This window comes from Neomonachus schauinslandi, chromosome 1 (assembly GCF_002201575.2).
Source record: "Neomonachus schauinslandi chromosome 1, ASM220157v2, whole genome shotgun sequence".
Classification (NCBI taxonomy): domain Eukaryota; kingdom Metazoa; phylum Chordata; class Mammalia; order Carnivora; family Phocidae; genus Neomonachus; species Neomonachus schauinslandi.
The window spans coordinates 204446394-204461995 of NC_058403.1; the positions used below are offsets into that span (position 1 = coordinate 204446394).

Genomic DNA, 15602 nt, shown 5'->3' on the forward strand with positions numbered 1-15602 from the left:
AAAGAAAGAAAGAAAGAAAGAAAGAAAGAAAAAGAAATTTCAACCTCATAAAGAAAATCAACTATTTTTCTCAAATCAGAGAAACAAAAATTGGGGCACCTGGGTGGCTCAGTCAGTTGAGCATCTGCCTTCAGCTCAGGTCATGATCCCAAGGTCCTGGGATTGAGCACCGCGTCCGGCTCCCTGCTCAGCGGGGAGCCTGCTTCTCCTTCTCCCTCTCCCTCTGCCTGCTGCCCACCCCCCAGGGGGATTTTAAAATCTTTAAAAAAACAAAAACAAAAATTGTTTTTCCTTTAAAATGAAAATAAATACAACTTGAATAAAGGAAGCTGGAACTAAAGTTTGCTTTAAAAAACATTTTATAATGACACTGAAGAGGGGTTTTTTTATCTTTTTTTTATGTTATATTAATCACCATACATCATTAGTTTTTGATGTAGTGTTCCATGATTCATTGTTTGCGTATAACACCCAGTGCACCATTCAATACGCGCCCTCTTTAATACCTATCACCAGGCTAACCCATCCCCCACCCACCTCCCCTCTAGAACCCTCAGTTTGTTTCTCAGGGTTAGCCTGGTGGTGGGTATTGAGGAGGGCACATTCTGCATGGAGCACTGGGTGTTATGCACAAACAATGAATCATGGAACACTACATCTAAAACTAATGATGTAATGTATGGGGATTAACATAAGAATAAAAAAATAAAATAAAATAAAAAATAAAACCTAAAAAAAAAAAGAATTCCTCATATCACTGAGGTCATATGATACATGTCTTTCTCTGATTGACTTATTTTGCACAGCATAATACCCTCTAGTTCCATCCACATTGTTGCAAATGGCAAGATTTCATTCTTTTTGATGGCTGCAGAATATTCCATTGTATATATATACCACATCTTCTTTATCCATTCATCTGTTGATGGACATCTTGGCTCTTTCCATAGTTTGGCTATTGTGGACAAGAGGTTTTTATTCAACAAAATAGGATCCTAAAAGAAAATTCTAATACTTAAAAATGGTTAAGATGGAAAATTTTGTTGTGTGCCTTTTACCACAATAAGAAAATATGGAAAAGTGGGAAAATATACAGTTTTTACACCAAGAAATTCTTTCATGTACTCAAAATAGTCTTAGATGCATATATATTGATAAGTAAAGGAAAAATTCCTAATATGTTTAAAAAGATAAGAAAAAAAGACCTCAAAATTTACCAGGAGTTTGTGTAGTGGACTTATGGGTGATTTTCTATGTTTTCATTTTTTTACATTTTCTTTGTCCTTCTAAGTAGCTGTGTGTCATTTAATATTTGAGGGAAAGTAAATCTACCATGGAAGAAAAGGTGGTGTTCTGACTCCTGCCCAGCCCCTCCATGCCAGAGAGGTATCCCTAGCAGATCTCCCTGCATTTGTGTATCTGTCTCATGGAGACTCGTGGCTGGGTGAGCATGGCAAGGAGCCCTGCTGATGGTGTACCTGGATCCCAGCTCCTTCCTGGGAGCACGCCTGTCAGGTTGAGGATTTCTCATCATCATGTCTTCCCCTCCCACATGCCTCATTCCCACCTGTCTCCCACTCGACTCCACCCCACCCAACAACCTTGAAGGCAGGTGTCCAACCATTGCTACCCTCTGAGGAGAGAGGAGGACAGTCCCATTGCCCAGATGGGGGTGAACACAAATGTGTCAAGTGTGCGTCTTCCCACATCCTGTCATGTCCTGGTGCTGACACCCACAGCCTGGACCTGGGGCCTTAGAAGGGATGTCCACAAGTTCAGGTAGGAAACTCTGCTCTGGGGAGCCCAGTTGCCTGCTCTGACTCAGCAGGATGTCGTGAGTCCTTTTAAGCTCTAAAAGTCTTTGGTCCCCTGATTAGCATGTACAGGAGAAAACATTCTTCCCTGCATTTTGATGCATTCTTGTCTTGCTGGCTCTTATTAAACTGTTATTTTTAGCCAGTGATGTGTAGCCCCTGCTCTATGGGTCCCTGAGCTACTCAAAAGGACCTGGTTCATGGGACTCTTTCCTCTCAGGTTTAGGAACAGGAGGCCAGGAAGCCACCCTGCAATGACTCAGCTATTAGCAGCTTCCTGTTGCTTCTTCATTTCCCATCTATTATGGGCTCTAATTAAAGGGAATTCCCCCAGAGACATCCTGAGGCATCTGGAAAAGGATTGACATTGGGATTTGAGGAAGTGCTTAATGAGGATTGTGAGGTGTACTTGGACCACTGTGAGAAAAGTGGGTAAAAACCATCAATGGGTGAGGGCTTGACCATCTGCTTCCATCCTTGGGGGTGAATGATGAGTACCACCCTGGACAGCCCCCAGGCCATGACTCCCTCCACTGCCTCAGAATTGAGGGTGGCCTTCCATGCCCTGACTAGAGCCCACCCCAGGTCTCCAATGGTGCCAACAGGACCACAGGGGAGGGTCTGGAGCCTGACTTAGTGCCTCTGTTTTTTTTCACAAGGCCTGCAGAAAGGGGTGCAGACCTCCTTCCTGCCCCCATCATAGCACAGCAGAGTGTCTGAATCTAGGTGCCCTCAGGCCCAACCAGAGAGCAGAGATGAGCAGAACAGTGAGCAGGCGTTTGGAGCAGCTGGCTCCAGCTCAGACCTGCCCCAGGTGTACCACCTGGCACTTGCATCCATCCAGACTTCACTGTGGGGTCAGGAGGCAGACCAGGGCCTCTGACCTGGGGGAACTTACTCCTTTGGGAAGTGATCCTTTATCTTGTTGTATTCCAGACATTAACATGTGTGAACAACCCTTGAGAAGGTCCTGTGCAGCCTACGCTGACTGCCAGGGCATGGATGGCAGGTACTGCATGTGTGGCCCGGGACAGGAGCTCATTTCTGAGACAGTGTTCAGGAATGAGAGTGAGAATATGTGTCAAGGTAAGAATGGCTTTGCACCTTGCATCTCCCCATCCATGAGGTCTGGGGTCACTCAGCTCACTTTCTCCAAGCATCAGAGAGATATTCTGGGCACCGACCTGTGTCCTATCCCTCTCCAGACCCCAAGGCTCAGATCCTTCTGCAGAGTGCCACTCACACAATTTTGGAACATCTCCCTTGCCATGTGGCACTTTATTTTCAGAAAACAGAGGGGTGGCATCCAGGATACTTCACAAGCTCACAGTGCAATATCGGTTTCTTCTGCTTCATCAATGGCAGCCAGGATGAGACCTTCCCTACCTCCCCGGAATCCACACAGGCTCGGCCACACCAGGATGGACCCAGGAACCCTGTCCAGAAATGTGGGAAGTGGGGAGATTCAAGGGTAGGCCCACCTTCCCTGGCCATCCCTGCCCGTGGCCAATAACCCCACCTGGAGAAGGCTCCTCCTGGCACAGTGAACTGGCTTCTTGGCCTCCCAGCTCTAATTCCCCATGCAAGGCTCTGCCCTGAACCTCCCCGATAATTTTAGTTTATAGACCTGTGGGCAACCCAGGACCAGGAAGATGTTGTGTGGGGCTGGGCAGAGTGATGTGGACCACCCTACACACACACTCTAAAATTTAGGTGAATGGAAGATGCTGCCATCTGGACTGGATATAAAGAGAGGGGACCATTGCCAGAGGCCTGACCCTCTTCCAAGGAGGTCAGTCAAGGCCCCACGTTGACCCAGACCATCAGGGACAAAAGATGGAGGCCAAGCCCCATTCAGCTGGGCCCAGGGTATGCATCCCTGGTGGGAGGCCAAGGGCCAAGACAGAAATATCTGCCACTTCTTGCCCATCAGCACCTGCTCCCCTCTCCAACCACCCTGCCCTCACCCACTGCTGGCCTTGCTCAGATGCAGATTCTCACCACTTCCTGCCAGTCCAGGGGATGCCTTCACAGGGATCCAAAAAGGCAACTCCACTGTCCCAAGGCTGCCTGACTGGATGTCAGCCCAATTGTCTACCACAGCCCTGGTTCCCACTGTCCAGGTGACCCTGCCTGTCCAGCATCACTTTCATTCTCTTGACTCTTTGCCTCAAGCTCCTTAAAGGGCCTGGCTCAGGTATGGGTCTTGTCCATCTCCATGGAGCTGGAGTCTCAGAGTTAGCATGGATGGGAGCATGCTCTCCTGCCAGGACAACGGAGATGCCAAAGGTTATGCAGGCAGTGAGAATCCACCTGGGGAAAGTCAGGACAAAGGCCATAGCTGGGAGTCATGATAGGTCCTGGTCGGGAATGCAGCATTTCCCCTGCACGCGGTTCCCAGGAAGGCCCACCCTGGACTTGTTCAAGTCTTCAGGTTAGGACTCAGGTGGCTGTGACATCCCCACCCCATCTGGAGTAAGCTGAGGGCACCAGGCTTGACAGATTGAGAGGGCTTGGGCCACTTCCATCCACATCTGGACAACAGACCATCTGGCCACACTATTATCCCATAGGATGCTCCATGTGAAATAGAAAAAGCACCCATTCACCATGGAGGAGAGAAAGGGCCTTCTCCAAGCAGATTTCTGCTATTGCCATAGAACAAAGAACCTGCATATGGGCAAGACACATGGATTGGAAGAGTTTCTCCTTCAAGATTTACTCCCCTCAGAGGGAGAGACAAACCATGAGAGACTATGGAGTCTGAGAAACAAACCGAGGGTTTTGGGGGGGGAGGGGGGATGGGTTAGCCTGGTGATGGATATTAAGGAGGGCATGTATTGCATGGAACACTGGGTGTTATATGAAAACAATGAAGCATGGATCACTACATCAAAAACTAATGATGTATTGTATGGTGACTAACATAACATAATAAAATAAAATTTAAAAAAATAAATAAATAAAAATTAAAAAAAAATAGATTTACTCCCCTCCTTTGGGAGAGGTTGGAGTTTCTACGTTGTGTCCCTGACATCAGCTGTCTGTGTATATTCTGTCCCCTCACCTGTAGCACCTGGGGTTCCATGAAGCCTGTGGTTATCCTTGACTGACTTCTTGGGGAGTCCAGGGAGATGGAGAGGACAGGCTGAGTCTTGGTTCTGTGTGCAGTATAGGAGCCTCTTGGATCCTGCTGGAAAGCCATGGGCTGCAGGCAGAACCACCCCCAAGAAGGCAATGACCATGCAGACATGGGTTGAAACTGGAACTTGACTCTCCTCTCTTTTTCATCTGTTTTTCTGTCCCAGGGGTCTTAGTGCTGCTACTGTTGACCCTGGGACCTGTACGGAAACTGAAAGGTGAGTCTGCCCAGCCAGCCCCACTGGTGACATAAGCTGGGGAGTGCATGCTGGGGTCTGGGTTTTCTCACCAACAAGGGGTAGGGAAGGGAGCTTATTCCACAAGTAAGTCTCACAGGTGGTCTTCTGGGTATCCAAGAAGCTGTTTCCTCCTCCCTAAATGTCCAGTTTTCTGAGCTCTTCCAATGGCAGCTATACCTTCCCTACCCTCCCCTGCTCTATTCCTGGACCCCCAACTGGCAGCTGGCTCCCTCCATTTCTTGAGCCTTCTGACTGTGGTCTTCATCCCCACAGCCTCTGCCCCCACAGACTGTGCTCAGTGGTGCCCTCCGAAATCCACGTGTGTCAATGCCACTGCCTGTCGCTGCTCCCCAGGATTCAGTTCTTCATCCAGGGAGATCTTCACCAGCCTGTTGGAGAGTTGTGATGGTACAAGGGCTTGGGGTGGTGGAGAGGCACGGAGACGGAGGGGGGAGATGGTGGAGCATCCCAAGCCCTCAGCCTCACTGACAGCAGCACCCAGCGCTTCATCAAGGAAAAGAGAGAGGTGACAAGGCAGGGGGAGTATGAGGGAAGCGGACAATCAGGTTTTCATGATCAGTAGGTAGAGTGTTGAGAACTTACACAGCAAAGCTGAGCAATGTGGGTTCAAAGTCCAGCTCACCACTGATTACATCTGACATGTAGGAAATTATTTCTCCTCTCTATGCTTCAGTTTGCTTGTCTGTAAACTGGGGACAATCATTGTACCTACCCCCCATGGATGGAGTGAGATTTAAAATTCATGTGTGTGAAGAACAGGTAAAGACTAGTACAGAACAGACTGTCAGACACAAGTTATTATCATGGTCACTACTGTTATTACTGTGATGATTCTCATAGCACAAGGAAAGGGGAGAGTAATGGAAGCAGCAAGAGGAAGCAACAGAGCCTGGAAGCTCAGGGTCTTCTAGCATAAGCTCACTGTGAACTCCTGCCCCCTCATGGTCATTGTTTCCCACCTCGCTCCTCACAGCAGCCCCATGAGGCAAGCAGAGCTAGCACAGTTTTTATTTTCCACCTACACCCATTTTGCCCACCCCCACCAATTCCTCCCCACCTCCAGCACCCACTCATCTCTTCTATGAGTTCTGTTTTGTTTGTTTTTAGATTCCACATATAAGTGAAATCATATGTCATTTATCCTTTTCTCTCTAACATATCTCACTTAGCATAATGCCCTCAAGATCCATCTGTGTTGTTGCAAATGGCCAGATTGCCTTCTCTTTTATGGCCGAGTGATATTCCCCTGTATACATACACCACTTTTCATCATCTATTCATGCACTGATAGAAACAGGTTGTTTCCTTATCTTGCTTGTTATAAATGCTGCGATGAACATGAGGATGCAGATATCTTTCCAAGTTAGTGTTTTTGTTTCCTTCAAATAAATACCCAGAGTGGAATTGCTGGATCATATAGTAGTTCCATTTTTAATTTTTTGAGGAAACTCCAGATTTTTTCTCACAGTGGCTGCACTAATTTGCATTCCCTCCAACAGGGAGCAAGGTTCCCTTTTTCCCACATCCTCACCAATACCTGCTATTCTATCTTTTTTATAATAGCCCTTCCAACAGGTGTGAGGTGAAATCACATGGTTTGGATTCGCATTTCCCTGATGATGAGTGATGTTGGGTACCTTTTCATACACCTGTTGGCCATTTGGATGTCTTCTTTGGAAAATGTCTATTCAGATTCTATGCCCATTTTTAAATTGGATTGTTTAGGTTTTTTCTATTGTGTTGAATGAGTTCTTTATATTTTTTGGATGTTAATCACTTCTCAGATATATGATTTGCAAATATTTTCTCCTAAATTACAGATCACCTTTTCATTGTGTTGATGGTTGCCTTGACTTACAAAATCTTTTTAGTTTGGCGTATTCCCACTTCTTTTTTTTTTTTTAACTTTAGTTTATTATGTTAGTCACCATACAATATATCATTAGTTTTTTGTTTGTTTGTTTTGTTTTAATTTACATTTATTTCACTGAATACTATTGGCAATGAAAATTTTTCGTATTTTTTTTTGTGGAAAGAGCCAAGATGTCCATCGACAGACGAATGGATAATGAAGATGTGGTATATATATGCAATGGAATATTATGCAGCCATCAAAAGGAATGAAATTTTGCCATCACTAGTTTTTGATGTGGGGATCCACGATTCATTGTTTTCATGCAACACCCAAAGCTCCATGCAGTACATGCCCTCCTTAATACCCATCACCAGGCTAACCCATCACCCCACCCCTCTCCCCTCTAAAACCCTCAGTTTGTTGCTCAGAGTCCATAGTCTCTCGTGGTTCATCTCTCCCTCTGATTTCCCCCCCTTCATTTTTCCCTTCCTTCTCCTAATGTCCTCCATGCTATTCCTTATGTTCCACAAATAAGTGAAACCATATGATAATTGACTTTCTCTGCTCGACTTATTTCACTTAGCATGATCTCCTCCAGTCCCATCCATGTTGATGCAAAAGTTGGGTATTCATCCTTTCTGATACCTGAGTAATATTCCATTGTATATATGGACCACATCTTCTTTATCCATTCATCTGTTGAAGGGCATCTCTGCTCTTTCCACAGTTTGGCTATTGCGACATTGCTGCTATGAACATTGGGGTGCATATGGCCCTTCTTTTCACTACATCTGTGTCTTTGGGGTAAATACCCAGGAGTGCAATTGCTGGGTCATAGGGTAACTCCATTTTTAATTTTCTGAGGCACCTCCACACTGTTTTCCAAAGTGGCCGTACCAACTTGCATTCCCACCAACAGTGTAAGAGGGTTCCCCTTTCTCCACAACCTCTCCAATATTTGTTGTTTCTTTCCCTGTCCATTTTTGCTGTTCTGACTGGTGTAAGGTGGTGTCTCAATGTGGTTTTGATTTGAATTTCCCTGATGGCTAATGATGATGAACATTTTTTCATGTGTCTGTTAGCCATTTGTATGTCATCTTCAGAGAAGTGTCTTCATGTCTTCTGCCTATTTTTTGACTTGATTATTTGTTTTTTGGGTGTTGAGTTTGAGTTCTTTATAGATCTTGGATACCAGCCTTTTATCTGTAGTGTCATTTGCAAATATCTTCTCCCATTCTGTGGGTTGCCTCCTTGTTTTGTTGACTATTTCCTTTGCTGTGCAGAAGCTTTTTATCTAGATGAAGTCCCAAAAGTTCATATTTGCTTTTGTTTCACTTGCCTTTGGAGATGTATCTTGAAAGAAGTTGCTGTGGCCGATGCCAAAGAGGTTATTGCCTATGTTTTCCTCTAGGATTTTGATGGAATCCTGTCTCACATTGAGGTGTCTCATCCATTTTGAGTTTATCTTTGTGTGTGGTGTTAGAGAATGGCCGAGTTTCATTCTTCTGCATGTAGCTGTCCAATTTTCCCAGCACCATTTGTTGAAGAGACTGTCTTTTCCATTGCATTTTTTTTTCCTGCTTTGTTGAAAATTATTTGACCATAGAGTTGGGGGTCCATATCTGGGCTCTCTATTCTGTTCCATTGGTCTATATGTCTGTTTTTGTGCCAGTACCATGCTGTCTTGGTGATCCTTGCTTTGTAATGTAGCTTGAAATTAGGCAACGTGATGCCCCCAACTTTGTTTTTCTTTTTCAATGTTTCCTTGGTGATTTGGGGTCTTTTTTGATTCCATACAAATTTTAGGATTGTTTGTTCCAGCACTTTGAAGAATGTCATTGGAATTTATCTTTGCTTTTTAGAGTCAAATCCAAAAAATCTGTGCTGAGACCAATTTCAAAGACCTTATCCCCTGTGTTTTTTTCCATGAATTTTATAGATTCATTTTTTTTAATTATCATAACTGGGATCAAAGAGATTGATTTATCCAAAGTCACAGTTAATAATGTAGAACCTAGACCAAGGTCTAAAACAAAAGAGTTCTTATTCTTCAACAATGCAGGATCATAAAAGAAATTTATATGACTTAAGTATGGTTAACATGGTAAATTTTATATTATGGGCATTTTACCACAATAAAAAAATTAGTAGGGAAAAGGGGAAATAAACAATTTTCACACCAAGAAATATTCTTCATCTAATCATCTTAGATGCATATTTATTAATAAAAAGGGAAAATGTTCCTAGTATGTTTGAAAAGCTGAGGAAAAAAATATCCTAAATCTTCTCTAGTAGTCCATATAGAGTGGACTTACAGTTGATTTTCTTTGTTCTCATTTTTCACATTTTCTTTGTTTTCTAAGATCCATGTGTCATTTAGTACTTGGGGAAAAGATGTTATCAGATGAAAAAAAAAGTTGTTGTGACTATTAGCCAGCTTTGGTGCATTTGCATGTGTGTCTCATGGAGACTCGTGGCTGGGTGAACATGGCAAGGAGATCCTACTGCTAATATAACTGGATCCCAGCTCCTTTCTGGGAGCACATCTGTCTGGTTGAGGAGTTTCCTGTCCTCATGCCTTCCACACCTTGAACCTCATTCTCAACTGACCCCCACTCAACTCCACCCCATCCCACAACCTTGAAGACAGGCCATTGCCACCATCTGAGAAGAGAGGAGGGCAGTCCCATTGTCCAGATGGGGGACAACATGAATGTGTCAGATGTGCATCTTCCCACATCTGGTTGTGTCCTGGTGTTGACATCCACAGCCTGAGCCTGGAGCCTTAGAAGGGAAGTCCAAGGTGCAGAGAAGAAACTCTGAATGTATTGGAATGCATAGGACCAAATATTCTGTCCCTGCATTTTGATTCATTCTTGTGTCCATGGTTCTTATAAAATTGTTGTTATTTTTAGCCAACAGTGTCCAGCCTCTGCTCTATGAGTCCCTGAGCTGCTCAAAGAGGACCTGGCTAATGGACATCTTTCCTCTCATGTTTAAAGAACCAGGAGAGATAAGATGCCAGATAATATCCCCAATGACTCAGCTGTGAGACACTTCGTGTAGCTTCTTCATTTCACATCCCCAACGTCTCTGACAAGAGGGGACTTCCTTCAGGAGTGGAGATAGTAGGACTCCCACAGAGACATCTTTGGGCATCTTAAAAATGCCAGACATGGGCACCTTTGGGGAGCGGGTGATGAAGACTGTGGGGTGAACTTGGGCCACTGTGAGTAATGGGAGGTGGAGGCTGTCAATGGGCAGAGGCCTGATCACCTGGCTTTATCCTCAGGTGTGAAAGAGTGTTACTCTGGACAGACTCCAGCCATGACTCCCTTCACTGACTCAGCATTGAGAGTGGCCTTCAGTGCCACAGTCACCCTGACTGGAGCCCACCCCCAGATCCCCAGTAGTGCAACCAGAAATTCAGTGCCTCTGTCCACCCCACAAGGCCTGCAGAAGGGGATGCAGACCTCCTTCCAGCCCCCACAATGGCACAGCAGAGTGTCTGAATCTAGGTGCCCTTAGTCCCAGCCAGAGAGCAGAGATGCAGAACAGTGAGCAGGCATTTGGAGCAGCTGGCTCCAGCTCAGACCTGCCCCAGGAATGCCACCTGCAAGCTGAGTTCTCTCCAGTCCTGTTGGCCGAGTCAGGCTGGAGGCCAGCGCCTCTGCCCTATGGGAACTCACATCTTTGGGTGGTGACCCTTTGCCCTGTTGTGTTCCAGACATCAATGAGTGTGGACCACCCTCGGCAGTGTCCTGTGGAAAATTCGCAGACTGCTGGAACACAGAGGGCAGCTACTACTGTACATGCAGCCCAGGATACAAGCTTGCTTCTGGGGCAAAAACGTTCAGGGATGAGAGTGAGAACATGTGTCAAGGTAAGAATTGACTTGTGTCTTCCATCTCCTCGCCCACAAGGTTTGGAGTCACTTAGCTCACTTTCTCCAGGCATCAGAGAACATCCTCAGCACCTACCCAGGCACCCATATCTCTTTGAACTCCAAGGCTCAGAACCCTCTGTAGAAGGTCACTTCTGAAAGTTCAAAAATCCCCCTTGCTCCCTGGCATTTTATTTTTGTGAAATAAAAAAAAAAAGGTGGCACTCAAGATATTTCAGGAGCTCCAGAGCACACTGTTTCTAGTGCAAAATCCCTCCTCTTCACCATCATCAGTGATGGCCAGGATGAGACCTTTCCCCACCAGAGCCTACTTGGGCTTGGCCATGCTAGGAAAACTCTCAGATCTCTTGGGCCATGTTGGACCCAGGGACCCCATCCAGAAACACTGTAGTGGGAAGATGGGAGGGTCATCCCCCTTTCCTGGGCCTGCACTCTCCCTGGCCAACAATTTCAGCATCCAGACCCCTCTTCTCAGCTGCTGGGCCTCTGTCTATTTCTCTGAACAAAGCTTACCCTGACTCTCCCCAATAATTTCAGTTCACAATCCTGAGAGCAGACCAGATGACCAGGACCCAGGAGGATGTTGTGTGGTGTCTACACAGAGTAACACGGACCCACCCGCATACACACACGGAGAATTGGGTGATGAGAAGCAGCTCCTGTCTAGACCAGATAGCAATGGAAGATATCATCGGAGACCAGCAAGTGAGCAGTTGCCCTGAGGGAATTAAAACAAAAGCCATCACTGGGAGCCAGACAGGATCCTGGTTGGGAAATCTGGCATATTCCCTGCACATGGTTCCCTAGAAGACCCACTCTGGTCTTTGTCCAAATGCTCAGGCTGGGATACAGATGACCATGATGTTCCCACCCTGGCTGAAAGCTGCCCAGGGAAGCTAAGAGCACTGGAGCTGAAAACAGGAGGATTCAGGCCAATTCCATCCATATCTGGACAGCTGAGCATCTGGGCCACCACATTCACCCATAACACACCTCTGTATGAATAAGAAAAGACACCCACTCACCAGGGAGGAGAGAGTGGGGCGTTCCTGATGCTTCTATGCCCATACTAGGGTCCCTGAATAACCAAATGACCACCTGAGAAGGTACCTGGCCCTGACCTGACCCCAGGCCCCTTCCCCCATCCCACACACAGATGCTCTTACACCTAATCAACTACTGTTATCCCCTGCAGGCATTTTTTTTCCCACCTGGACCCCACCCCATGGAATCAAGAGCCAGGTGAGTGGCCCCAGCTGGGACCAGGAGACAGGAAATCCTTCCTCAAAGCATGGGCTCCCCACCGTTCATGGCCGCCATTTTCCCCAAGCTTCTGCACCCACATTGAGGCTCTCTGACTTCCTCATCTACCCTCTCCCTAGAGACTCTCCCACTTCTTTGAAAGAGTCCAAGATCTGGGCAGAAAGTTCATACCAGCCTTTGTCCAGGACACTATCCAGGTAAGGTCAGAATCCAGTGGAGACAAGTTGGAGGCATCCCATGAAGGTCCAGGAAAGCCTTGGTGTGGAAAGAGGCATTCCCAACACAGTGGTGGCCTCCCTGTGGCCCTGCCTCTCCCGGGGTGGGTGGGAAGAGCAGACATCCAGGTATTATACTCACTGTTAGAAACCCACCTGTACCTACTAACAACCTTTCATCTTACTGTTCCTGGAAATTGGGTTTATGTCATCCTTGGCATTCATGAACAGGATTAACCATGAGTGGCTGGATTCCAGGGCAATCCCAGGAAATCCCAAACAGATGACAGTCTCTAGGATCTTTATTCTGAGGCTAAGTGGACAGCCTCTTCATGCAGTCTGTCAGGCCCATCATGCACTACGTCTGTGTCCCCATCCCCCAGGACCTTGTACAGGGTGTGGATGAGCTGCTGGAGACCCCTGAGGACCTGGAGGCCCTGCCCCGCTCAGAGCAGCACTGTGTGGCCACTAACCTGCTTGTTGGCCTGGAGGATGTCCTGAGAAACCTGAGCCAGGCCCTGCCCAATGGGACATTGACCTTCAACGCATCTGCAGGCACAGGTAAGTACTGGGGTCTGCCCCAGGCTCTGCTCTGCCTGTTCCCACCTCCTTTGTCCCCCAGCCTCACTGGAGCAGAGTGACCATGCTTGTATCTCAGTGTTACATGTATAAACAAATTAAAATAAGTGCTTAAAAAGAAATAAATAAATTATGCTAAGTAAAATAAATCATAGAAGGACAAATTCCAGGTGATCTCACTTATATGTGGAATCTTAAAAATAAATAAATAAACACACACACAAGCTCATAGATACAGACTGGTGGTTGCCATGGGTGGGTGAGAGGGGTGCTGGTGAGGCATGTGGGGGTGGGGGAGTAGGCTAAATGGGCGAAGGGGGGTCAGAAGATATAAAATAAATAAGTCATAGGATGTAAGGTACCATGTGACTATAGTTCATAATACTATGTTACATATCTCAAAGTTGCTACAAGAGTAAATCTTGTAAGTTCTCATCTCAGGAAAAAAATTTTATAACTGTGTATGGTGCCACATGTTAACTAGACTTCCTGTGGTGATCATCTTGCAATATATACAAATAATAAATCATTATGTTGTACACCTGAAATTAATGGCGATTATACCTCAATAAAAAATAAATGAATAAAACTATAAATAATATACATGTTAATATAAAATAAATTATGAGCAGATGAATTAATGATAATGAAGAATTTAAGATAAAATAGAAATGGCTTCCCAAGAAAACAATTTATTTAATTTGGAATAATATGAATTTAATATTATCTGATATTTAAGTGTTTCATTTGTTTTATTTGAAGTAAAATTCACATACCATAAAATTCACCATTTTAAACAAAGTGTACAATTCAGTGGCATTTATTTTTTTAGGATTTATTTATTTATTTTAGAAAGAGAGAGAGTAAGAGCAGAGGGGAGGGTCAGAGGTAGAGGGAGAGAGAAACCTCAAACAAACTCCCCACTGAGCACGAGCCTGACGTGGGGCTTGATCCCATGACCCTGAGATCATGACCTGAGCCAAAACCAAGAATCCAATGCTCAACCAACTGGGCCACCCAGGCGCCCTAATTCAGTGGCATTTAGTATATTCACGGAGTTGTAATCATTGCCTCTATTTCTAAAATATTTTCATCTCCCCTGAAGTAAATACTGTACCCCCCTCAGGAGTCACTCCTCATTCCTCCCCTCCCCCAGCCCCTGGACACCACTGGTCTGTTTTCACTCTCTATGGATGTGCTTATTCTGGACATTTCATATAGAGAGACTCATACACTATGTTGCTTTATTGTGTGGCTTCTTTCACTTAGCATAATGTTTTCAAGGCTCATCCATGTTGTAGCATCTATCAGTGTTTCATTATTTTTATGGCTGAATAATATTCCATTGTATATGAATACAACACCTTTTGTTCAGCCCTTCATCAACTGATGGACATTTGGTTTGTTACCTCCTTTTGACCATTGCGAATAGTACTACTATGAATATTGGTTCACATGTTTTTGTTTTAGTAACTGTTTTCAGTTCTTTGGGATACACAATTAGGATTGGAGTTTGAGTTATATGGTAATTCTATGTTCAATTTTTTGAGAACTACCAAATTATTTTCCAAAGAGGTGATTTTTTTCATTTTCCATCCACACCAGCAATAGGCTCCAATTTTTACACCCTCAGCAACACTTGCTGTTTTCCTTTTGTTTTGTTTCCTGGTAGTCTTTTCAGTGTATGTCAGGGGATATCTCATGGTGATTTTGATTTGCATTTCCCTGATGATTAATCACGTTTCCCATCATTTTGTGTAATTGTTGAACATGTGTGTAACTTTTTTGGAGAAATGTCTATGCAAGTCCTTTGCCTATTTTTTAACTCATTGTTTGGCTTATGGTTGTTGAGCTGTAAGAGTTCTTCATATATTCTAATAGTAGACTTTATGAGACATGTGATTCGCTAATTTTTTCTCCCATTCCATAGATTGTCTTTGCATTTTCTCTGTGGTCTTTTCACTTTAATGAACATTAAAGTGATGAAATCCATTTTCTCCGTTTTTTCTTTTGTTGTGTGGGCATTTGGTGTCATATCTAGGAATCCATTGACAAACCCAAGGTCATGAAGATTTACACCTGTGTTCCTCCTTCCTAACTAGTTCTAGTTCTAGTTTCACCTCATAATTGTAGGTCTTTCATATGAATGGATAAAGAAGATGTGGTGTATATATACAATGGAATATTACCCAGCCATCAAAAAGAATGAAATCATTTTTTTATTTATTTACTTTTATTTTAATTAACATATAATGTATTATTGGTTTCAGAGGTACAAGTCTGTGATTCATCAGTCTTATATAATACCCAGTGCTCATTATATCACATGCCCTCCTTAATATCCATCACCCAGTTACCCCATCTCTCCACCCCTGTCCCCTCCAGCAACCCTTAGTTTGTTTCCTCTGATTAACAGTCTCTTATGGCTTGACTTCCTCTCTGGTTTCATTTTGTTTTACTTTTTCCTCTCTTCCCCTATGATCCTCTATTGTATTTCTTAAATTCCACATATCAGTAAGATCATATGATACTTGTCTTTCTCTGATTGACTTATTTTGCTTAGCATAATAC

The 15602-nt window shown here is 44.6% G+C and overlaps 1 protein-coding gene across 1 annotated transcript in view; it reads left to right on the forward strand.

The window, feature by feature from the left end:
- Window positions 1-15602, forward strand: part of LOC110583588 (adhesion G protein-coupled receptor E2-like) — a 33320-nt gene that overhangs the window by 6269 nt on the left and 11449 nt on the right. Inside the window, 5 exon segments of the mRNA XM_044913002.1 lie at window positions 5483-5602; window positions 10798-10953; window positions 12131-12216; window positions 12357-12434; window positions 12836-13013. Coding sequence (XP_044768937.1) covers window positions 5483-5602; window positions 10798-10953; window positions 12131-12216; window positions 12357-12434; window positions 12836-13013 — 618 coding nt within the window.